This window comes from Zophobas morio, unplaced genomic scaffold, assembly GCF_036711695.1.
Source record: "Zophobas morio isolate AGI-343-1 ecotype UQ-CSIRO unplaced genomic scaffold, CSIRO_AGI_Zmor_V1 ptg000007l, whole genome shotgun sequence".
Classification (NCBI taxonomy): domain Eukaryota; kingdom Metazoa; phylum Arthropoda; class Insecta; order Coleoptera; family Tenebrionidae; genus Zophobas; species Zophobas morio.
The window spans coordinates 2,950,975-2,976,468 of NW_026972112.1; the positions used below are offsets into that span (position 1 = coordinate 2,950,975).

Genomic DNA, 25,494 nt, shown 5'->3' on the forward strand with positions numbered 1-25,494 from the left:
GAAAACGAAACTAATTAATACAGAAAGAGAAGCCGAAGAAAAAAAACATAAACAAACTTGCGTAACAAGAAATTTATTATAATACTGTGCATCAATAATGTTATTGCTTTGGTAATTAGAAGTCATTTACAATATGTACACAAAATGCACCATCATCAACGCCAACACTATTGTCCCTTTGTTGACGTGTGAACGAACCCCTGCAGACTTTTTCTTCCCTGGAAAAAAGCCCCAATCAATAGATGGAAATGTGAACGACCGGTTAAACTATTTATGTAGACAAGTGGGATTTTATTGTTGAAGACGGTCACGCGAACTCGAGGCCGTCCTCTCGTAATTAATAAAGCTTTCATAAGCTGTGGACCGAATTCCTCAATTACTTACATTTCTGAAGGGCGTGCTTATCACAACAACAGCTTCGTAGGCGGCTGTACTCGGTGCAGTCACCGATGACGGGCTTGCAGACTTGGGTGCCCAAGTAGCAGGTGTGGGGGATATAAGGCAATACCTCTGGAAAAATTAATTAAATCGGCGAAATTAGGGCAATTTTCTTAACAGGGTAATTAAAGTTGGACGTTCTTAGCGCCTTGAACTAGCAATTAAGAGGTCACTGTTGCATCTGATATGTTGATCGTCAAAAATAAAGTGACGGAACGTGCATTTATTATGCACGGAAGTGTACTTTCGGCACTTATTATGTGCAGATTTGTACAACTCGGTGATCTCTGATTCTTGGAAATTGTTAATTAATTGGAGTCAGTGGGACTTTCGCGCCGTTAGGTTGGTACTTCTGCTGTTAAAATATGAAGGGGATTTCCGTAGATACTCACCATGGTATCTTCGGTCACAGCAGCAGTGATCATTGATGAGGTCGATTCCCAGGCAGTACTGTATTTCCGCTTTGGAACACTTTTGACACCCGGCAGGTTGTGCAACTACAAAATAAAGTTCCTAAATGTATTAAATTCTAAACAACTCTTTGTGTGCTAAATCCATACAGAGGAAAGAATTCTGAATGTTTTTTAATTTTCTTTTGTTGGTACTAAAATTACTAAGTTTTTTAACAGTTTATCAGAATTTTAAGTTTTTAAAAATGCTAACTTTTTTTTTGTAAAAAGAGGAAAACAAAATATAAAACACTGGTGTACATTAAAAATGAATAAAATTGTTTTAACCTCCAAGTGTAATAGTGGTCTAATGTCACCTTGATGTTTTTTCGAGGAAATCAAAATTTAGTTATCACATGGGGTCAGGTTTCATACGAATATCTAAAAAAAAAAGTAAATAATGCGTGACTTATGACATTTCTCTGCACGAAATTTGAACATTATACGCAATTTATAAATATAACTGTCACATCAAAGTCGACCTTGACATTTGCCGCCTCGTCAAAACAAGAACTATAGTCAACTTGTCAAATTGATGCCACGTAGAAGATTATGAAACAACTAATAAATGTTGTCGTTTAGATAAGTATTTGGACAAATTTAGATTTCCAAATCTAATTTGAGGAAACTTAATCAAACATTCAAAAGTAGAATGCTGGGAACGATACTAAATTTATGCTATTGGTATGTATTATGTAACTTTCCTCCCCAATAAATGCCGATTCTTTGAAAAACGATAAAGTTTGTTTTTGAAATTTTTTGTTTTGTGATAATCTCTATAAAATAAAAACCAAGAGCGTACATAACAACTCCAAAAATCGAAATTCGAAAAATGGAAAAACCGAAAATTGAATAATCTAATATTGAAAACTCAAAAAATCACAAAAAAATTGCAAAATCCTAAAACTGAAGGATGAAAAATCGAAAATTCGTGAAATCGAAAAATAAAAAACCTGGAAATCGCAAAGTAGAAAAAAATGAAAATTCGAAAAATTGAAAAGTAAAAAACTGAAGTATGAAAAAGTTGAAAAATCGAAGAACAGAAGAATTGAAAAATTGAGCAATCGGGAAACAAAATGAAAATTCGAATATCAAAAATTCGAAAAATCGAACTAACGAAAATTTTAAAATCGGAATGTCGAAAAATTAAAAAATGAAAATTTGAATATCGAAAATTCAAAAAATGGAAAAATTCGAAAATCTATAAATCAAAAATTGAAAATTCGAAAATCGAGAATTCGAAAAATCCAAGAATCGAAATATATATAGAACATCCTAAAATCGGACAAACTGAAAAATCGAGAAATTGAAATTTAAAACACTGAAAATTCGAATAGGTACCGAAAATTCGAAAAATGAAAAATCGATCATTCCGAAAATTAAAAATCGAAAATTAAAAATATCATGAAAATTCAAAGATCGAAAATTCGAGAAATTCGAAAAATGGAAAAACCGAAAATTGAAAGGCAGACTAATGAAAATTCGAAAATCCAAAAAATGGAAGGATCTTACGGAAATTCAAAACATCAAAAATTGAATAATCTAATATTGAAAACTTAAGAAATCAAAAAATCACAAAAAAATTGCAAAATCCAAAAACTGAAGGATGGAAAAATCGAAAATTCGTGAAATCGAAAAATAAAAAAATTGGAAAGTCCAAAAACAGAAGAATCTAAAAATTGAAAAAAAAACGAAAATTTTAGTATCGAAAATCGAAAACTCGAGAAATCAAAAAATTGGAAAGTAAAAAAATTGCAAAAGGGAAGAATGGAAAAACTGGAAATCGCAAAGTAGAAAAAAATGAAAAATCGAAAGTAAAAAATTGAAGACTCTAAAAACTGAAGGATGGAAAAGTTGAAAAATCGAAGAACAGAAGAATTGAAAAATTGAGCAATCGGGAAACAAAATGAAAATTCGAATATCAGAAATTCGAAAAATCGAACTAACGAAAATTTTAAAATCGGAAAGTCGAAAAATTAAAAAATGAAAATTTTAATATCGAAAATTCAAAAAATGGAAAAATTCGAAAATCGAGAATTCGAAAAATCCAAGAATCGAAATATATATAGAACATCCTAAAATCGGAAAGTTAAAAAATGGAAAAACTGAAAAATCGAGAAATTGAAATTTAAAACACTGAAAATTCGAATAGGTACCGAAAATTCGAAAATCCGACGAATCAGATACTGGAAAAATCAAAAATTCCAAATCGAAAAGTAAAAAAATTGAAAATTTGGAAAATGGGAAAATCAAAAAACAAAAATTGAAAATTCCAAATTCGACAAATCCAAGAATGGAAATATAGAAAAATCGAAATATCGAAAGTCGAAAATGCTATTCTAAAATCCAAAAAATCGGTACATCAAATACTGGAAAATTTAAATCAAAAAATTTAAATAAAAAAATTGAAAACCGTATTTCGAAATTTCGAAAAAAATGGAAAAATCTGAAATTCTAAAAATCAAAAATCAAAAAGTAAACATTTTTCAAATTTGAGTATGGAAAATCGAAAACTCGAGAAATCAAAAAATCCAAGAGGAAGAAAAATAAAAATTCTAAAAACTGAAAAATGGAAAATGTGTAAAATCAAAAAATCGAAAAATCGCAACAACAAAAATTCGAAAATGGAAAAATCGGAAAGTCGAAAAATCGACAAACTGAAAATTCAATATCGAAAATTGGAAAAATGGAAACATCGAACATTCTAAAAATAAAAAACCGAAAAATTGAAAAAAAATGAAAATTCGAGTACTGAAAATTGAAAACTTGACAAACCAAAAAATTGAAAATTCAAAGATCGAAAACTCGAAATATAAAAAAATTGAAACTCTAAAAACTCAAAAATGAAAAAACTGAAAATTCGAACATCGAAAATTCAATGAATCAGATATCCGAAAAGTCGAAAAACCGAAAATTCTAAATCGATAAGTCGAAAAATCGATAATCGAAAAGTAAAAAATTTGAAAATTCGGTAAGTCGAAAAGTCGGAAATTCTAAAATCCAAAAAATGGAAAGTCGAAAACTGGAAAAATTTTAAATCGAGAAATCTAAATTAAAAAAAATATTGAAAATCTAATTTCCAAATTTCAAAAAAAATTGAAAAATTAGAAATTCTAAAAATCAAAAATTAAAAATTTTGAAAATTTGATTTTTGAAAATCAAAAATTCGAGAAATCAAAAATTCGAAGAGAAAAAAAATAAAAATTCTAAAAACTGAAGAATTGATAAATTATGAAATTGAACACTGAAAATTCCATGAATCTAATACCCGAAAAATCGTAAAAACGATAATTCGAAAATCGAAAATTCGGAAATTCGAAAAATCGAACATTCTAAAAATTAAAAATCGAAAAAAAAATTGAAAATTCAAACATTGTAAACTCTAACAACTCAAACATGGAAAAACCGAAAAATCGAAGAATTGAAAAATCGAGAATTGAAGAGGAAACTGAAAATTCGAACATTGAAAATTCGATGAGTCAGATATTCGAAAAGTCAAAAAACTGAAAATTCTAAATCGAAAAGTGAAAAAGTCGAGAATCGAAATGAAAAAAAATAGAAAATTCGCAAAATAGAAAAATCGGTAAACCTAAAATTTGAAAATCTAAAAATCGAAAATCAAAAAATCAAAAATTGAAAATTCCAAATTCGACAAATCCAGAAAAGAAGGAAAGTCGAAAACTGGAAAAATTTAAAAATCGAAAAATCTAAATTAAAAAATTGAAAATCGAATTTCGGAAATTCGAAAAAAATTAAGAAATCAGAAATTCTAAAAATCAAAAAGTAAAGTTTTCAAAAATTTTAGTATCGAAGACTCGAGAAATCACAAAATGGAAGAGGAAAAAAAAATTCTAAAAACTGAAGAATGGAAAAGGTGTAAAATCGGAAATTCGAAAAATCGAAGAATTGAAAAATTATGAAATTGAAAAGGAAACACTGAAAATTTCATGAATCTAATAATATTCGAAAAAACGATAATTCGTAATCGAATTGGAAAGTCGCAAAATTGAAAACTTGAAAAGTAGAAAAATCGAAATTAAAAAAATTGAAAATTCGCATATCGAAAAATCCGAAATTCTAAAAGTCAAAAATCGAAAATTAAAATTTTAAAAAATTTGAATATCGAAAATCGCAAAACTGAAAATCGAAAATTGGAAAATGTAAAAATCGAAAAATTGAAAATTCGAAAATCGAGACTTCAAAAAATCCAAGACTCAAAATATCGAAATATCAAAAGTCGAAAAATCAAACATTGTAAAATCGACAAGTCGGAAAGTCGAAAAATGGAAAAAACTGAAAAACCGAAAATTTGAAAATCTCAAAATCGAAAAGTAAAACCGAAAATTGGAAATTCCAAATTCGAGAAATCCTAGAAACGATATAGAATAATCGAAATATCGAAAGTTGAAAAATCGGAATTGCTAAAAATCAAAAATCGAAAAGTAAAAATTTTTTAAATTCTATTATCTAAAATCGAAAACTAGAGAAATCAAAAATCGAAGAGGAAAAAATTAGAAATTCTAAAAACCGAAGAATGGAAAAGTTGCAAAATCGAAAATTCGAAAAATCGAAGAATTGAAAAATTGAAAAGGAAACACCGAAAATTCGATGAATCAAGTGCGAAAAACGAAAATTTGAAAATCGAAAAGTCAAAATCAAAAAGTAAAAATTTTAAAAATTCAAAACTCAAGAAATCAAAAAATCGAAAATTGAGAAACTGAAAAGGAAACCGAAAATTCCATGAATCAAATGTTCGAAAAAACGAAAATTTGGAAAATCGAAAATTTGAAAAATCGCAAAATTGAAAATTGAAATGGAAAGAACTGAAAATTTGAACATCGAATAATTCCAGTAGTTTCTGAGATCTGTGTAATAAAAATCCGGACAGAAGGCAGACATGCGAAAACGGGGGACCAATTTTTTGCATTCTAGAGATCGACTCGATTACAATGCTTCTTTAGCTTAGGCTCGGGAAGTAATAACTGGTTAATATTTTCTTTTTAACCTCCCAATGTCAGCAGTAAATAAACATTAGTAATTCGAAGCAGTCTATTAGATAATGCGAGATAAACCATAAAATTTTTAATGGACTGTTAAGGGGATACTTCCCAAATTCTTCTCATTGTAAAATCGCCGTATTGCATATTAATTTTTCTACACGCGTTGCGTTAGGGATGTTTTATACGAAGTAGAGCTGAATAGGGAACCAACAAAATACTCAAGCTAGAGTCGCATAAATTAGTCAAGTACTTGAATGGTCTATTGTATCGGACTGGTGGTCTCGTAGTCGTTTGTAGTAAGTAAATATGCCGCACAGCTCCTAAAAATTGGTCATACCTAATTTATTTCGACAGAACTTCCTTCGCTCCTGAAACAAATCCCGGTTCTTTGAACAAGTATAAAATTTGAAAAGTGCGAACGATAGAAAATATATTTAACGAGAAAGTCGTGTAGTATGCAATACGGTAATTTTACAATGAGACGAATTTGGGAAGTATCCCCTTAATTACATGATCAACTTCGAGTATTGTGTTTATGCTTCGAAAGAATTCGAATTATTTGGATTGTGACATTACTGTAATTTTCGAGTATTTTTGTATTTTTGTATCGCTTGGATATGGTATTCTTGATTTTAGAGGCTTATTATTATTTTCATTGATGAAAAATAATTTTAGGAAATGGAATTACTTAATATAAATAATGTATTCTTAGGATTTACATATTTATTTTACATAGAAAGAGTAAATAAAGTTACACTAATAACACAATATTTTGTGCTCAATTGCGTTGTTACAATTAATACAACAGCTTCTTTAAAATACATAACTATAGTATAAATAACATAATTCAATAACAAACAACACTATAAGGCAGTCGTACATATATACATAATATCAATTGCACATATGAAACATAAGACATATTTACTTAGTGCCAACTATTGAGGTAATTTAGTAACATAGGGCAAAAAATGTTGAAAATAAAAATTGTTAAGTTTAGAGCTCATATTATTTTCAAAGAATTCGTCGTCTCGTTGAATCTTTTCGAAAAGAAATCCTTTCGGCGTCCATACAACAAAATAACAAAAATCGCGCTTAGTTATGTGTAGCTGTCCCTGAACCTGATAAAAATAATTATGATTTTGTTTTAAGTGCATAGTGTCATTTTGGAAAATAGCGTATGTAATTTTTTTTGTTAAAATAGCTTCCTGAGGTGTTAGTGTTCTACAGCTGTAAGGGCATTTAATTTCAACAAGGCCGTTAGAACCAATAAGACCGTCTGGACTCGCTCCAAGGTAATTTGCTTGTTCATCGATATAAAATCCAGACGGTTCTACAGATTGCTCCAAGTACTCAGAAAACTCTGTGATTGCTATGGGTTCGTGTTCAATTCCGTAAGAAGTACTTTTTGAGGAAAAACTTTGAAGGAAGTTTTTTATTGTTTTACCTGGATTTGTTGTAGGCCTCAGTTTACAAATTTTACCGAACATAGAAGCGGTAATCCTTTTTCGTCTTTCTGTAAACCATAATGCGGATTGTCTTTGTTCTTTTGTATTCTCTGCAATTTCTAATATTTCTTCCTTAGTTTTCTTCAATGATCTAAGAAACACGTTTGTTCTTCTTGTCAGTTCTTCAGCATCTAAAATTTCTTCCACGTCCCCATAGTCTTCGTCTGCCTCAGCAACAACTTGCTTCTTATTGGATTTCTTTGTTTTTTGAAATAGCTGTCTCTTGCAGTTTAATTTCTTTTTTCTTTCAATAAACTTTTTTGTGTGGAAACCGGGACTTTTATCAGTGATTGCTTTGTGCAAAACCGATTGAAATGCAACCCCTGTATTGTAGCAAATACTCGCCGCTTGACACCTCATTTTATACCCTCCTCTTTTTGAAAAGTCTACTCTCTTTCCTCCAATAAACTTAGCAACGACGCTGTTATATGATTCCGCGGAATTGTTTGTCATATTTTTGATCAAACTTTTACTATTGTATATAAGTCTGTTAGCAAAAGACATGATATCATTGTACAACCCACATTGTTTTAAAGTCGAAACTTGATTAAATTCATTTGGTTTATCACCTTTGCAAAAGTAATTATCACATTTCTTATGTTCACCAAAAACATGAGAAACACTGTTTTCTATGTCTTTTTTCAAATTATTGACTTGGTCTTGAAATGAAACATCCTGAGATCTTCTATATTTGACCGCGCAATCCACTGCTGTTCTAAGGCGTTGTATGGACTTTTTCAGAAATTCTCGAAGAAAAGGTGCGATGGGAAGTCCTTTGGAACTAAATTTTTTTGTTGCTAGATTTTTTAAGTTAGTGCAATAGTTCCTTAACAAATGATTAGAGCACTCAATTTTTTCCACTACATACGGACTCTCTGCTTGAAGTCTCTTCAGAACACTACTGTCGCCATCACCAACGAGATACGCATATTTTAGTCCGTGAATTGATATGCTTTGCTTAAATCCCTCTAAAATAATGTCACTTTCCATCCCAGTAGATGTTCCGTCCCAGTTTTTAAAACATACATGCTCCATTCCTCCCATATGACACATGGCACAGAATTTATTGCGTATTCCCAGGAATAAGAGTTTAGCGGTCCTTTGTCCAACGATACATGCTGCACCAGAACGAGCGTTGTATGCTGAACGATAAGATCGTTTACACCACGCTCCGTCAGTTATCACTGTGATCATCGGAATATCATTTTCGTCAACATCGCCATTTTCTTTGGCCATCTCTGCTTCTTTTTTCCCAGCTTCAATCATGCATTTCCAAGACTCTTCTTCAATAATTTCTTGCAAATTATCTTCTACATCTTTATATCTTTTATAAGATATTTCTGGGATGTTCATGGCACTGACAAATTCATTTAATTGTGAAAATCCGCAACCGATGCTTATTGCACCCAGTACCGCAGCTCCATTTGTATTTAATTTTCCATCAGTTTTATCTGAATAAACTTTATGCTCAACTTTACATAAGTCGCATATTAATACAAATTCAGAAATAAAACCTTTTCTTACTTCCTTTAAAATGCGAACAGTGTTTCCAGAAGAGCCCGAAGAACAAGAAAATAATCCATGGTGAGGAAATGACAAAATCTGCTCGATAAATGATTGTACTTCAACGATTCTTCGCCCGCCCATCGAATCGCTGATTACCTTTTCCTTTTCGCAAGGCGTACTTTCCTGAGAGCAGTATAAAGAGTCCTGACTATTGTTTGAATATTTCCAATCTTCTTGTTCTATAATGCTTGCAGAAGTACTGGGTTGATCAGTTGTCGTACTAAAAGATGCGGCTGTGTGTTCTTCAATTATTAGGCTACTATTTGAAGCAGCATTTTGTCCACCATTTTTTAGTGTGTCGGGATTTGTGGACCATAACGTACGCATTGCTATTCTGAAAATAAACCAATATTAATATTGTAAAGGTATACTTTTGACCCTACAGTTCAGTGGATAACAATGTGACACAAGTAAATGTTCTTTAACTCAATACTTTTATTTCACCTAATTTTTATGCACTTAAAGTACGAATAAAAAACTTCTCTTACCTTCGCTTTGCCAACAGTCTTTTGTTTTTTCGATGACGGGTAAGTCCCAATTGTTTATTCTTACATCCTCCCATTTTGTTGAGGTGGAGATAAACGAGATGAACGTGATAAATAAAAAACTACTATACACTACGATTTATACACTACCACTTTTCGCAAGTTTTTTGATGTAGAAAATAAACACTTGTATTATAATATTTTATCTTGTGAAACGATCCCTAAGATAAATAACAAGAAAATTACTAGGTCCCAAATTTATATGAGTTTTTCTTTCCTCCACCAAGATTCATCCCCAACCACTTTCTAATTTGCCTATCAAAAATTAGCATTCTGTTGTGACGTAGCCTTTCAAATCCAATCGGCATCAATATATCCACCTGCGAGAGAATTTCCAGGAACAGACTGTTTTCACGCATCTGTTTTTAAATTTCTCATATTCGGGCACCCAAAATTTCTGACGAATCTTAAGAGTCGTCATGCATCACCATGTAATGATCAATAACAACTTTATAGAAATGGGTTCGGTCTTTTTTTACGGCCCAGCGATTTACACCATATCCCATTTCCACAAGAAACGTAGTAAGTATTTGACTTATCGTGATTTACGAGTTGGTGCAGCGCAGCGTGTGACAAAGACAAGAACAGTTGAAACAAAACATTCGAGAGTTGATTTCTGATGTAATGTAAGGGTATTTTCTAGCTGGAATTTTGGGCACAACTATTAAAAACAACTTTCAGTACTTATTTAGAATGGTTGATATAGGAATGATAGAGCCCGCTGGATCATTTTCGAATGAAAAAACTCACACAGTCGCCACAAAAAAATAGTACAAAGCTATGATTTTATTAGGGTTTTTAGGATTTTTTTACACAAAACTGTGATTTTTTTTGCAATTTCAAGGATACAGCGGGCTTTAGATTTAGTTCTTCTAAACGCACGATTTTTTTCGTCATAACTGGTTGCTTAGTTTTGGCGCAAAATGTGTTCGAAAACAGCTGAAATTGTACCAAATTTCTACCGGGAAGTATCCCCTTAATCCAGAAATAAAGGAGCATGTTATAATACATTTTAACGAGAGATTTACGTAACCAATGAATAGACAAATGTCGATTAGCGTGATGTCATTATTTTTATAATCTTAAACTGAAGGTAAAATATTAAAGAATTAGGAAACCTGCATTTACGTATTTTATCGGGTTTCAAACCGAAGAAAATTGAAAATTAGACATTCACAATACGTTCTTTAGTTATTGCAAGGGAAGCAAAATACAAGACATTGTTAACAACAAGGAATCTGTATGATAAAATCTAGCATGACTAAAGCCAATATACCAAAAACTAATAGACTCCTGTTTCAACGAAATTAAAAAACACATAAACTGTGAAACTTTATAGACCTAAAAAACCCCATAACTCTGGGAAAACAAAGTCAAATATCAGTATTATCCTTGCTAAATTTGAGACACAATTAACGCGATACCCACCGGTCAAACAAAAACTTCCAGATACTAAAACCCGTCTTCCTCCTCCAATTCCTCCAACTTAGTCTCATCCAACACCCAATTACCTTGTCAAGGTCCCACTTCAAACAAAACCCTCACCACTCACCGTCCCCTAAATAAACCCATCCATCTCAACCTAAAATTAGCCGATCGGCATCTCGATTGTTGATTTTTTCGCTCTAATTTTAACCCTCAATTGCTTCAAGTGTGAGATAACTTCAACACACACCAGGAAAAACCGTTGGAAAAACATCTAAATGTGTAAATGTGTCATTATTCCGTGCGCTTGTTGCGTGTAACCGCACTTTTATCCTCGAACGATCAGTTTCCGTGTTTGGGACGGGATTAGGCATGCATTAAGGGCATTGTGTCACGCATCTTGTGAGTTATGGCTGGTCAAGACTTACCGGAGTTCAGATCGATGCTTAGGGCGGCATTTTTCGCTTGCCCGGCCGATATTTCGTGCTCGACAATGTATTCCTCGTAGCGTAGGCCCTTATCGTACTCGATTATCGGGCTGAAAGCGGCTCTTGGGGCTAAATTCAGCACCAGAAGGGCGACGGTGTATCCGAAGATGATTCCCGGCATTTTTCATTTTTGATGGCACGCGCGGACCTGGAATAAAACCCAAATAATGAATTATACTAAGAACTAATCGTCAAATCTACTACTCTGAAGTCTTTTTCAAGACTTACGGATTTACACAGTCGTTGAAAACTAACACTTTTGTGCATAAAATGATCTAAGCGGAACTGGGTGTTTAAATAATGTAGTGTCTGTAGCAATTATTGTGTCAAAGTGGGACGTGATTTTTGCCGCCTCTTTAAAACAAGAACTATAGTCAAATTGTCAAAACGGCGTTGCAAACTAATTTGTGTAGGCTACTTAATGTCATCATATGAAGTTCAAGCTTGTTCAATAGAATTAATAACTTAGAAGATTATACATTCACATTTACTCTGTATTATACAGTACGTGTCACTTGAATAAATTTTCTGTTGGACCCACCTGGTTACCGCACACGTGCTTATACGAAGACATTCCGCCATTTTGATAAACTTTTTTTATTTTTCTAAGTTCTAAATAATAATAATAAATCGACGCAGGTTGAAAGGTAGGGGGTTAATAAAATATAGAAGAAAAGAAAAAGTACGTTTTCGAAAGATTACGGATGCATAAAAAGACTTTAATAAAGTAAAAAAAAGTATTATAAGAAGAGCATATAACTTATGAAAAAAAATTGTTACTTTAGGCCGCATATGAGAATGCAGTTTGTTTCCGAGTGTTGCAACCCAATGAGTAGGTGACATATCCTCTAAGAAAAGAGGGGTGGGTGGGCGGTACTAGTAGCTGCCAAGATAACACTGATTTCGGCAAATGGCACCCTCTAAGAAAATGGAGCGTAGAGGGTATATCATTTGGCAAAATTAGTCTTATCTTGGCAAGTATTGGCCCCGCCCACCCACCCTTTATTTTCTTCGAAGGTATACCATTTGGTAATATCAGTTTTATCTTAGCAAATACTAGCCCCGCTCACCCGCCCTCTCTTCTCTTAGAGGGTGTCTAATTTACCGACATCAGTCTTATTTTGGCAAGTACTAGCCCCACCTAGCCGCCCTTTATTTTCGTAGAGGGTATGTTATATGGCAATATCAGCCTTATCTTGTCAAGCACTACCTCCGCCCACCCACCCTTTATTTTCTTAGAGGGCTAGCTGATTTTCGCAAATGACATACCCTCTAAGAAAATGAAGGGTAGAAAGTATATCATTTGGCAAAATCAGTCTTATTTTGAAAAGTATTGGCCCCACCCACCCACCCGTTATTTTCTTCGAAGTTCCGCTTTTTTGACTTTCGATATTTCGATTTTTCTATATTTCGATTCTTGCATTTCTCAAATTTGGAATTTCCAACTTTCGGTTTTGTTTTTCGATTTTTAGATTTTCAAATTTTCCGATATTGGAATTTTCAATTTTTTTTACTTTCCGATTTAGAATTTTCGGTTTTTCGATATTCGAATTTTCAGTTTGTTTCCTCTTCAATTTCTTGATTTTTCGATTCTTCGATTTTTCAGTTTTTCCAAATTTGGGTTTTTAGACTTTTATTTTTTTTACATTTCGAGCTTTCGGTCTTTGAATTTTCAATTTTTTGAGTTCTCGATTTTTCCATTTTTCGAATTTTCAGTTTCTTAAATTTCGACTTTCCGATTTTTCGATTTTAGAATGTCTGATTTTTTGACTTTCGATATTTCGACCGTCCTATATTTCGAGTCTCGGATTTTTTGAAGTCTCGATTTTCCAACAATTTTTGGATTTTTAGATTTTCGAATTATCGATTTTTCAATTTTGCGATTTTCAATACTCGAATTTTCAAACTTTTAATTTTTTTTTAATCTCCGATGTGAATTTTCAATTTTTTTCGATTTTTCGAATATTTGATTCATCGAATTTTCAATGTTTCCTGTTCAATTTCATAATTTTTCAATTAATTTTAATTTCATTGATTTTTGGATTTTTCGATTTTACTATTTCTCCATTTGTAAAGATACTAAAAATGTACTTTTTAGTATCTTTAGTTTTTTTCCTCTTCGATTTTTTGATTTCTCTAGTTTTTGATTTTAGACACTCGAATTTTCAAACTTTTTACATGTCGATTTGATTTTTAGAAATTCCGATTTTTTGACTATCGATATTTCGATTTTTCTATATTTTTTTCTTGGATTTCACGAATTTGGAATTCCCAATTTTCGGTTTTGTTTTCGATTTTTAGCTTTTCAATTTTCAGTTTTCTGATTTTCCAAATTTTTCAATTTTCGAATTTCAATACTGAAATTTTCAATTTTTTTACTTTTCAATACTTTTCATTATCGATTTTTGGACTTTCCGATTTAGAGTTATCGGTTTTTCGATATTCGAATTTTTAGTTTGTTCCCTTTTCAATTTCTCGATTTTTCATTTCTTCGACTTTCCGAATTTCGATTTTTCAGTTTTTCCATTTTTGAATGTTTAGAGTTTTCATTTTTTTACATTTCGTGTTTCCGATCTTTGAATTTTCATTTTTTTGATTTCTCGAGTTTTCAATTTTCTGTAGCTACTCGAATTTTCAATTTTTTTTTTTCGATTTTTCGATTGTTAATTTTTAAAATGTTCGATTTTTCCATTTTTCGAATTTTCAATTTCTTAAATTTCGAGTTCTTGATTTTTCAGTTTTTCTATGTTTCGACCTTCCGATTTTTCGACATTCCTATATTTCTCGATTTTCGAATTTTCAATTTTTCGATTTTTAGGTTTTCGAATTTTCGATTTTTAATTTCGTGATTTTCGAAACTCGCAATTTCAAAATTTTTACTTTTCGATTTTTGACTTTTAAAATTCAACATTTTTCCATTTTTCGACTTTCCGATGTGAATTTCCAAATTTTTTTTTCGATTTCCCTATTTTTCAATTTTTCCATTTTTCGATTTTCGAATTATCGTTTTTTTCGATTTTTCGAATATCTGATTCATCAAATTTTCAATGTTTCGTGTTCAATTTCATAATTTTTCAATTCATTTCATTGATTTTTCGAATTTTCGAATTTTCGATTTCACAACTTTTCCATTCTTCAGTTTTTAGAATTTTAATTTTTTTTTCCTCTTCAATTTCTCGATTTTTCAATTCTTCGACTTTCCAAATTTTCGAATTATCAGTTTTTCCATTTTTGAGTTTTTAGAGTTTTCATTTTTTACATTTCGAGTTTTCGGTCTTTCAATTTTCGATTTTTTGATTTTTAATTTTTAGAATGTTCGATTTTTCCATTTTTAGATTTTTAATTTTTAGAATGTTCGATTTTTCCATTTTTCGATTTTTAGATTTTCGAATTTTCGATTTTTCAATTTTGCGAGTTTCGAAATTTTTACGTTTCGAATTTTGACTTTTAGAATTTCGTATGTTTCCATTTTTCGATTTTCCGATGTGAATTTTCAATTTTTTTTTTCGATTTCTCTATTTTTCAATTTTTCCATTTCTTTCCGAATTTTCGATTTTCGAATTATCGTTTTTTTCGATTTTTCGAATATTTGATTCATCGAATTTTCGATTTTACAACTTTTCCATTCTTCGGTTTTTAGGACTTTTATTTTTTTCCTCATCGATTTTTTGATTTCTGGAATTCACACACCACAACTGCAGGAGTATCTTATTTTATAAAATTGAAATAATATATATAATACAAAATGTGACAACAATCGGTCCAGTAGTTTCGGAGATTACTTGTCCAATTAAAAATGGATCCAGACACCAGACAGACAGACAGACAGACAGACAGACGGAAATGGGAGAGCACTTTTTTCGTACTCTAGAGGTCATACCACGTTGAGAAAATATGAAAGTGACAATTCGGCCGATGGACTCAATTACTATACTTCCTTAGCTTACATTTGGGAAGTAAAAAAGTGACCCATTACATCAGCCATCTTATACTAGTACCAAAATAAAAAAAATGCTCCTCTAGTAGGCTGTGCAATTTATTTTTAAAATAACGATGTTGGCAATGCAGCTATTTGACCTTTATTGGACAGCAACTGTCAAACTGAGCAAGGAACGTGTGGGTGTTGCCAACATCATTATTTTAAAAATGAATTATACGGCCTACTGGAGGGTTTTTTTCTTTCTTCCATTAATTTATACGGCAATGTGGAACAAAAAAAAATGGTCAAACAAGAAACGAAGTTATACCGCGTGATCAGAAATAGTTGAGTCTGTTGGCAATCTTGGATTTTTAGTTGAAATTGGTGTCACGATGTTTTCTATCATTTCCGGTTGTCAACTGTCAAGATTGACCGATTGTTGAAATTTTTCATGTGCAAAATGTAGCCAAAACCTAACCTACATTTATGGCATGTCACGATTGACATATCTGTCACACAATGACTTCCGTTATGCCAATATAAACGCAAAAAAAAACACAAATTCGGGTTGTCAGCTGTCATCGATTAAATTTTAGGTTAATACTTGCCATATCGCTTCTCAATCTTTGTAAAAAATCAAAGCGAACCTGACGATTTTTCCAATTAAACACCCGGTAGTTTGAAATGATACAGTATGAGAAAGAAGTGTAACAAATTCGCTAAAAAAAAAAACACAAACGTGTGAACGAATATCGACTATAAAGTGTAATAGATACGAAAGACTGCAATAACAATGAGATAAAATGCGTCAGAGGAGAGGTGATAAAAATACTGTAAACTTAGAACAAGGATTCAATTATCCTTTTTGGTAACCCGAACACACAAACGCCAAGGACACATCGAAATTCGACCTAGAACTCTGTAAAATATCGACGCACTCGAACGTTCCTAAAACGACATCAAGCTTTAAATGACTAAAATTCCAAAAAAGAGAATTTGTTTATACACTTTTCGTGTTTTGACGCCAACAGCTTTTATCATTTTGGCCGGAACATATTATTTTATCATTATCCGGGGATTTTCTGACGCTTCAGATACCGTCTAGGTTTGTAAACACAGAGGAAGTGTTCAAGTTCGAATTGCTTAAATATCAGTTTGTGGTTGAATTTCACTATTTGTGGTTTTAAAATATGTGTTTTTCGAAAAATATAACTTTAATTGACAACTTAATTACGACCCTTATGTCAAGAAGGCGGCACACGTGAATAGATATGTGTGATTGGTCACTTATTTTTAGTACAATAAATCCCTCCCTACGTCACCTAGGTACACATTAAACAATTATCCCCAACAACAGTCCCTTTCATTACTCCCCAATTATCCTAATCATCACAATTTACAAGCCTTAACAAATAACTGGTAATAACCGAATCGAACAGCCCATCAACAAACACTCGAAAATTACTCAAACGCTTTTCCTTTGATTGCTTAATTGACCACACGAACTATGTGTCAGCAAGGGTTTATCCCTAATTCGCAACTAACTCACGAAGTTATCTAGTGACGTCAGCACATGTCCATTACAAGAAGCAATAAAAATATCCCAACTGCGTAAATAAATCGCTTGACAGTTATTAAAACTAAAAATTTGTTTTTAAAGTTAATTAAAAGCGTGATGCTTTAATTGAAGCCGCGTTGAGTGAAGACGAAAATAAGCCAAAAATACCGATTCGCGTGAAGTTGAGGTCAATGGCGAAACCATTGCAGAGGGTCGTGAACTTCGGATTCCTCCGAATATAGTTATTGATCAGGTTATAGAATATTTAAGAAAGGGGTCAATGACAATTTGGTAAACTGTGTCGAAGGTAATGGAGTATGATACTAGTGAAGTAAAAAACAGGGATGGCTGGATTAATAAAAAAGATAAAGTCGTTAATTACGTGAAAAATCTTTGTTGTAGTGTAATAAAAGCGCTATTTAATAAATTTTCTAGGCCGTAAAATTTGTTTATAAGCCTGTTGGAAAATGTAGGTATACAACTTCGAACGGAAACATTAACAAGACAAAAATGTCTTGGCTTAATTTAGTACCTACGCACTTGCAGAAGTGTATACACGTACACAGAATATTATTAGCGAGTAGTTCAAGGGAATTAATTTTTAGGCGAAAATTCGTTCCTATTGTAGGAGTGGTTAAATGTCGAATCACAGCACCTAGCAACCTACTCACGCACTGTCCTAAAAAATACCGTTAGAGAGTTTATTTCCTGTGGTCAAAGGTGATAATTCATCCTGAAAATAGAAACAAGTTGTGGTATATTGTCCATACAGTAATTTATGTTATGTTTGGCCGAAATATTACTGTATGCTTTATATTTTCTTTTTTTTATTATTATTATTTGAAATTATGAAAAATTAAAAAAAATGTTTGCGGTTTTTGTTTTGTGATAACCTCTATAAAGTAAAAACCAGTGGCGTAGATAAATAATTTTTTTAAATCGAAATATTGAAAAACCGAGAAATCGAAATCCCAAAAGTCGAAAAATCGAGAAATCAACAAACCAAAAAATCTAAAATTTTAAAAATACAAAAATCAAAAAATCGAAAAATTAAAAAAATTCAGAAATGGAAAAATTCCCAAAATTGAAATGTAAAATCAGAAAGTCGTAAAATTTTAATAACAAATAATCGATAAAATCGAGATGTCGAGAAATGGAAAACTCGAAAAATCTGAAAAACCAAAAAACCGAGAAATCGTGAAATCGAAAAATCTAAAACCGAAATGTTGAAAGATGGGTAAATGAAAAAACTGAAAAAATGAAACATCGAAAATTTGGAAAATTGAAAAAACGAAAATCCGAAAAGTCTAAAAATCGGAAAAACAAGAATAATCGGAATATTGAAAAATTTAAAATTGAAACATCAAGGAATCGAAACGTCAAAAAAATCGAGAAACCAAAATAGCCCAAAATGAAAAAAAAGTCAAAAAGTTAAAAATTGAAAAACTAAAAGAAGTATTTAAATTAATAAAAAGTTGATAAATCGACAAATAGATCTAAACATCAAAATCTTGATAAATCGAAAAATCAAAAAATTAAAAATTCGAAAAATTGAAAATTAAAAAAAAACGAGAAATATAGAAATCGAAAAATCAAAATATGTATAAAAAAAAATGAAGAACCGAAAAATTGAAAAATCCCAAAACTCGAATATCAAAAATTGATAAATTGATAAATCGAAAAATCGAAACATCGAGAAGTCGAAAAATTAAATTAATCCCAGAAAATTTGAAAAATCAAAATATAAAAAACTGAAGAATGGAAAAATGGAAAACCCCCAAAGCTCAGATATCAAAAAATTCATAAATTGATAAATCGAAAAATTAAATTAATTAAAGAAAATCTGAAGAATCGGAAAACTGAAAAATACCAAAACTGAAACATCGAAAAGTTGAAAAATCGAAAAACTGAATTGCAAAATTGAAAAATCCAGATATTGAAAAATCCCAAAACTGAAATGTCGAAAGATTAGGAAATCAAAAAAATTTGAAAAATTAAAACATCGAAAAATTGGAAAATCGAAAATCCGAAAAGTCTAAAATTCGAAACACCAAGAAATATTGAAAAATTTAAAAACTGAAACATCGAGGAATCGAAACATCAAAAAAATGGCGAAGTCGAAAAATCAAGAAACCAAAATATCTGAAATATCGAAACGTTGAAAATTGAAAAATTTTATTGAAAAATCGAAAAATCGAAAAATTAAAAAATCCCAAACTTGAAATGTCGAAAGATTGCGAAATGAAAAAATTGAAAAATCAAAACATTGAAAAATTGGAAAATTAAAAAAGCGAAAATCCGAAAACTAGAAAAACCAAGAAATCGAAAAATCAAAATATTGAAGTATGTATTTAAAAATTGAAACATCGAGAAATCGAAACATCAAAAATGTCGCGAAATCGAAAAATCGAGAAATCAAATAGCCCAAATTCGAAAAAATAAAAAATCGACAAATAGAAAAATCTGGAAAATCTCCAATAAAAAATCGAAATTTCGATAATTCCAACAACTGAAAAACTGAAAAATCGAAAAACTTAAAAACCGAGAAATTAAAGAAGCGGCAAACTGAAAAATACCAAAACTGAAATATCGAAAAGTTGAAAAATCGAAAAACTCAATTGCAAAATTGGAAAATCGAGAAATTGGAAAATCCCAAAACTGAAATGTCGAAAGATTAGGTAACTAAAAAAGGTGAAAAATTAGAACATCGAAAAATTGGAAAATCGAAAAAACGAAAATCCGAAAAGTCCAAAATTCGAAACACCAAGACATATTGAAAAATTTAAAAATCTACACATCAATAATGTCGCGAAATCGAAAAATCGAGAAATAATAAATAAAAGAAAATCGAAAAATTAAAAACTGAAAAATTTAAATTTATAAAAAATTGATAAATCGACAAATAGAAAAATCGGGAAAATGAACAATAAAAAATCGAAATCTCGATAATTCGAACAACTGAAAAACTGAAAAATCGAAAAATTTAAATACCGAGAAATTAAATAAGCGAAAAATGTAAAATTTAAAAAGTCAAAAATCGAACATTCTAAAATTTAAAGAACGGAAAAATCGAGGAATCAACAAACTGAAAAATCTAAAATTTCAAAATTAAAATATCGAAAAACTGAAAAATCCAGAAATGGAAAAATTTCCAAAAAAGTAATCGAAAAATCAAAAATTGAGATGTCAAGGAACGGAAAATTGGAAAAATTTAAAAAATGAAATTATAAAAATAAAAAAATAATGAAAAATTACAAATTGAAGACTTGAAAAATTGAGAAATTGAGAAATTGAAAAATTGAGAAACTGAAAAATCATAAAAACTGAAATGTAGAAAGATTGGGAAATGAAAAAATTGAAAAATCAAGACATTGAAAAATTGGAAAATTGAAAAAGCGAAAATCCAAAAATTCGAAAACTCGAAAAACCGAGAAAAACTCGAAATACAAATTGAAAATTTTAAAAATTGAAACATCGAGGAAAGGAAAAATCGAGAAATTAAATAGCCCAAATTAAAAAAAAAATAGAAAAATCGGGAAAATGAACAATCAAAAATCGAAAATTCGAAAAACTAAAAAATTGAAAAATATAAAAAACTGAGAAATTGAAGGAGGGAAAAATGTAACATTTAAAAAATCGCAAAATTGAAAAATCAAAAGAATAAGAAATCTAGAAATCGGAAAATATAAAACTGAAAAATCGAAAAATCAAAATATAAAAAACTGAAGAATCGAAAAACTGAAAAATTCCAAAACTCAGACATCAAAAAATTCATAAATTGTAAAATCGAAAAATCAAAACATCAAGAAATCGAAAAATTAAATTAATCGAAGAGAATTTGAAAAATCGGAAAACTGAAAAATACCAAAACTGAAATATCGAAACGTTGAAAAATCGAAAAATTGAATTGAAGAATTGAAAAATCGAGAAATTGAAAAATCCCATAGCTGAAACGTCGAAATATTCGGAAATGAAAAAAGTGTAAAATAAAAAAAATCGAAAAACAGAAAAATCAAAAACCGAGAAATTGTGAAATCGAAAAATCAAAAATTAAAAAAATCGAAAAATTGAAATGAACAATTGAAAAATCCCAAAACCGAAATGTCGAAAGATTGGGAAATGAAAAAACTGAAAAATTAAAATATCGAAAAATCGCAAAATCGAAAAAACGAAAATCCGAAAAGTCGAAAACCAAGAAATCGAATATGTGATCGAAATATTGGAAACTTTAAAAATTGAAACATCGAGGAAACGAAACATAAAAAAAATCGCGAAGTCGAAAAATCGAGAAACCAAAATAGCCCAAAATCGAAAAAAAGTCTAAAAAATAAAAAATTGAAAAATTTAAATATTTCAATTTATAAAAAATTGATTAATCGATAAATAGAAAAATCAAGAAAATGAACAATAAAAAACTTTCAAGATCGAAATCTGAATAAATCAACAAATTGAAAAATTGAAAATTTGAAAAACTAAAAAATCGAAAAATTGAAAAATGAAAAAAACAGAAATCTAGAAATCGAAAAATCTAACATTTAAAAATCGAAAAATCAAAATATAAAAAACTGAAGATCGAAAAATTGAAAAATCCCCAAACTCGAATATCAAAAAATTGATACATTGATAAATCGAAAAATCGAAACATGAAGAAATCGAAAAATTAAATTAATCGAAGAAAACCGAAACAATGAAAAATCGGAAAATTGGATTGAAGAATTGAAAAATCAAGAAATTAAAAAATTACAAAGCTGAAACGTGGAAAGAATGGGAAATGAAAAGTTGAAAAATTAAAATATCGATAAATTGTAAAATCGAAAAAACGAAAATCCGATAAGTCGAAAAACCAAGAAATCGAATAATCAAAATATTGAAAAATTTAAAAATTGAAATATCGAGCATTCGAAACATAAAAAAAAATCAGGAAGTCAAAATAGTCCAAAATAAAAAAATAAAAATTGAAAAATTGAAATACTTAAATTTTTAAAAATTGATAATTCGACAACAGAAAAATCATAAAAATGAACAATAAAAAATTGAAACCGAAATCTCGATAAATCCGGAAATTGAAAAATCGAAAAATCAAAATATAAAAAACTGAAGAATGGAAAAATTGAGAAATCCTAAAACTTGAATATCAAAAAATTGATAAATCGAAAAATCGTACCATCCAGAAATCGAAAAATTAAATTAATCGAAGTAAATTTTCTTCGATTAATTTAATAAGCATCGGAAATTGAAAAATCCCAAAACTGAAATGTCCAAAGATTGGAAAATAAAAAAACTGAAAAATTAAAACATCGAAAAATTGGAAAATCGAAAAAACGAAAATCCGAGAAGAAAAAAAACCGAAAAACCAAGAAATGGAATAATCGAAGTATTGAAAATTTTAAATATTGAAACATCCAGGAATCGAAACATCAAAAAAAGTTGAAAAATCGAGGAATCAAAATAGCCCAAAATAAAAAAAAATCAAAAATTAAAAACTGAAATATCAAAACCGACATACCAAAAATTGAAAAATTGTGAAGTCGGGAAATCGAAACATCGAAAAGTCAAAAATCGAAAAATCGAAAAGCAAGAAACTCGCGAAATCGAAAATTTGAAAAATCGAAAATTCGAAAAATCCCCAAACCGAAATATCTCAAAAATCGAGAAATCGAAACTTGGAAATTCGAGAAATCCAAAGTTCAAAAATTGAGAAAACGAAAAATCGTTGCACAATTTTGACTTTTTTCCCAATATCTCGATTTTTAGGATAAAAATTCAACATGGACTTCCTTGGCTTACACTCGGGAAGTAAAAAGTAAAAACGGAATAAGCTCTACAAAAATGCTTTGAAAGAATGAGTTTTTCAAATAACCGTTTTGGTAAACTAATTTTCTATACAAGTGTAAGTAATTATAAAAATCAGCTAGATTTTTTAACCGATTTTTAAATTGTTTCAAAATCATAAGTTTTAGTTTATTGCAATAGATAATGCAATGTCTTAAATTTTTTAATGGGAACAAATACACTAATTTAGATGCGTACAAGGTAACAATAATCACAACGTAACTGTGTTCGCAGAATCCCTGGGACACTAGATGAAACGCTTATAAGGCAATCGATGGAACAATTCAGTTATATTACATTAATTTAAATGCGTACAATGTAACACTAATCACAACGTAACCGTATTCACAGAATCGCAGAGATATTAACTGAAGTAAATGAGTCGCTTATAAGGTGACCAATAAAAAAATTGGTTATTGTTATTATGTACATTAATTGTGTGAATTGTAATCGAGTAAAAGAATGTTAAAAGGAAATCACTGTCGTGCATATTTGTCAGTAACAACGCATATGAATGGAAATGACGTCATCAACTTTCCGGAAGGTATGAAGAAATATTTAAATTTTGCTTAGTGTTCTAAAGTCTTAGCGACTTACCAAAATTAGATTAGATACACTTGTGTTGAATGTTTCTGTTTTAAACTACTTCCAGTTACTAAGTACTATTCACGTATTGTAGAAAAATTTACCTTAGTGGACACATTTTGAGTAATGATGTTTTACTTACGTTGTCAATTATGAGCTTTCGTGCAGATAACACAAACATAAATTTTACGTCCGTCCGAATTTATCACACGGATGACACTCTAGATAAGCTCGAAGTACTAAAAATACCTCAAAGTTGACCATTTTCCGCGGTCATTAATACATTTCCGCGATACCACTCTTAATTGATAATTTTCAACAAGTGGCTGTAATTAAACGATCCCGGTGATGTCATTGCACAAAACAATAATAATAATGGTAATATGAGTAAGGAGCAAGCTAGCATCTGCAGTGCCGTTAAAATTCGGTTGCGCCGAACTTGGACACCTGCCTCTAGAAGGGTCAAACTCTGTCCTTCACTGCAATTAAGCCCACTTCACGTGTTTAAAAAATACCAGCACACTAATTACAACCAGCAAACACTTAAAAAACTGTCCAACACGTTTCGATTTCACCTTAATTGCAAGCGCTCATTTTGCCATGATTTTCATTTTGTAAATTAACAATACATGTCCTTTTTCCTTTGTGACACACTTAATTGCATAATGAATTTCAAATTGGAATAACAACAAGAAAATGATACATAAATTCCCAATTATTGTGAAGGTTAGTCCCGTGTACTTCGACTTTATTGCTTACACTTTTTTCACCTTGCGGTTTTTATCTAAGAGATACATAAACTTGTGCCCGATAAACGTGATTTTACTACTTACTCGCATTAGCGCCGTCAGCACGATTTTCGGTCACATGTACAAACGAACCAATAGAAAAACACTAGGCAACGTCTCGACGCTCCGCACTTGACCGGCGCTTTATCACCAATGACAATACAGGGATAGTTGCGAATAAATAGTTGTCAAAACGCGCATGTCTCTACCAAGAAACGCGCCAAAGCCGCATATTTATTGCAAATTACTGGGTTGATGGGGAATTTATGCTAATGGGGCGCGCTTTTTGGCGAAAAAGGGCCGCGGGTTTTGGGGTGGCGGCGATCAAGAAGGCTTAGAGCGGCGACGTGCCGCGCCTACTCTAATTGCTGAAAAGCGGGCTTTGTTCTGGCTAAATTGTACGCATTTTGCCCGAATTTGTATTCCAATCATGCTCGAAAATACCTTACATAATGGTATTGTATTCACCTGTGCGATGGGACACGTCATAACCCTACCCTTCCGGTGCCCAGAGGCGGTCCGTTGCGAATGGCTAAATACCAAAAGTTAGCACGAGTTTTGAAAATTTGAGGTGACTGATGAAGAAACCCTAGATGCGAAACTCTGCAACATTTTAGGCAGTTCATTAATACTAATCAAGGCCTAATCTAGACCCCGTACTCTTTCAAAACGATATAAATAATGACAATAACAACGGTAAAAACACTGCAAAACAAAGTAAAGATAGGTGGTTTTCCACACTATGTGTTGATGATTTGAAAATTTATAAATTAACGTATTTATTCAATATAATCAAAAAAGTCCGGCTTTAAATATTGTGAAAAAAGTAATTTTGCTAAGTAATGTAATTGACGCTACTTATTTAAAGTAAAATAGCCAAGTAATATGTTATAATAAATTAAAACATGCATAAATTTAAAATAACGACAACTGGCTGTACAAGGTCGTAAAAAGAATGGAACAGGTTTAATGTTTTGAAAAGTGTTTATAATATTTTTTTTAATTTGTTATAAATTTGAAAAAAGTGAGGTTATTCGAACACAATTTTATCCTTTGGAACTTATCTGCTGATTTTTGGCAAAACGTTATGATTCCCCCCAAAGAATTGATGACGTCAACGCGATATTTTTTATCTTATTAGTTATGTCTACCTAACACGTTATTATGCAATTACGAAATTACAAAGATATATTTTGTGAAATTTTAATTTCTTCATATATTTATGTCATAGAGCTGCTAAAAAATAAAAAAAAATGTTTATTCAATTTCAGTTTTATGTACATATCTACATTTTTACCTTTTGTTGATTACATTGTTTGTCTTTTTTTATGTTATATATACGCGTCATAATAATATAGTATATTCACAAAATGTTACAAACTTGATATAACTT

At 30.6% G+C, this 25,494-nt stretch overlaps 1 protein-coding gene across 2 annotated transcripts; it reads right to left on the reverse strand.

Moving 5' to 3' along the window:
- Positions 1-57: 57 nt before the first annotated feature.
- On the reverse strand, positions 58-24,262 carry LOC135124231 (uncharacterized). 2 transcript variants are annotated; one of them, XM_064049149.1, is made up of 5 exons: positions 24,147-24,262; positions 11,360-11,567; positions 831-935; positions 385-510; positions 58-218 (listed from the first exon to the last, which is right to left on the reverse strand). In XM_064049149.1, the coding sequence occupies exons 2-5, from the start codon at positions 11,538-11,540 to the stop codon at positions 127-129; spliced, it is 504 nt and encodes a 167-aa protein (XP_063905219.1). In that variant the 5' UTR covers positions 11,541-11,567; positions 24,147-24,262; the 3' UTR covers positions 58-126. The 2 variants fall into 2 exon arrangements, with proteins under 2 accessions (XP_063905219.1, XP_063905220.1); XM_064049150.1 differs by lacking the exon at positions 24,147-24,262 and adding an exon at positions 23,456-23,555.
- Between the last annotated feature and the right edge of the window lie 1,232 nt (positions 24,263-25,494).

Bases quoted from the DNA above. Each gene is read 5' to 3' on its own strand.
- LOC135124231 (XM_064049149.1), bottom strand. From the start codon at position 11,540: ATGCCGGGAATCATCTTCGGATACACCGTCGCCCTTCTGGTGCTGAAT. The intron at 936-11,359 runs GTAAGTCTTGAC...TTTATTTTGTAG, and splicing joins AAGCATCGATCTGAACTCCG to TTGCACAACCTGCCGGGTGT. The intron at 219-384 runs GTAAGTAATTGA...GCTTTTTTCCAG, and splicing joins TAAGCACGCCCTTCAGAAAT to GGAAGAAAAAGTCTGCAGGG.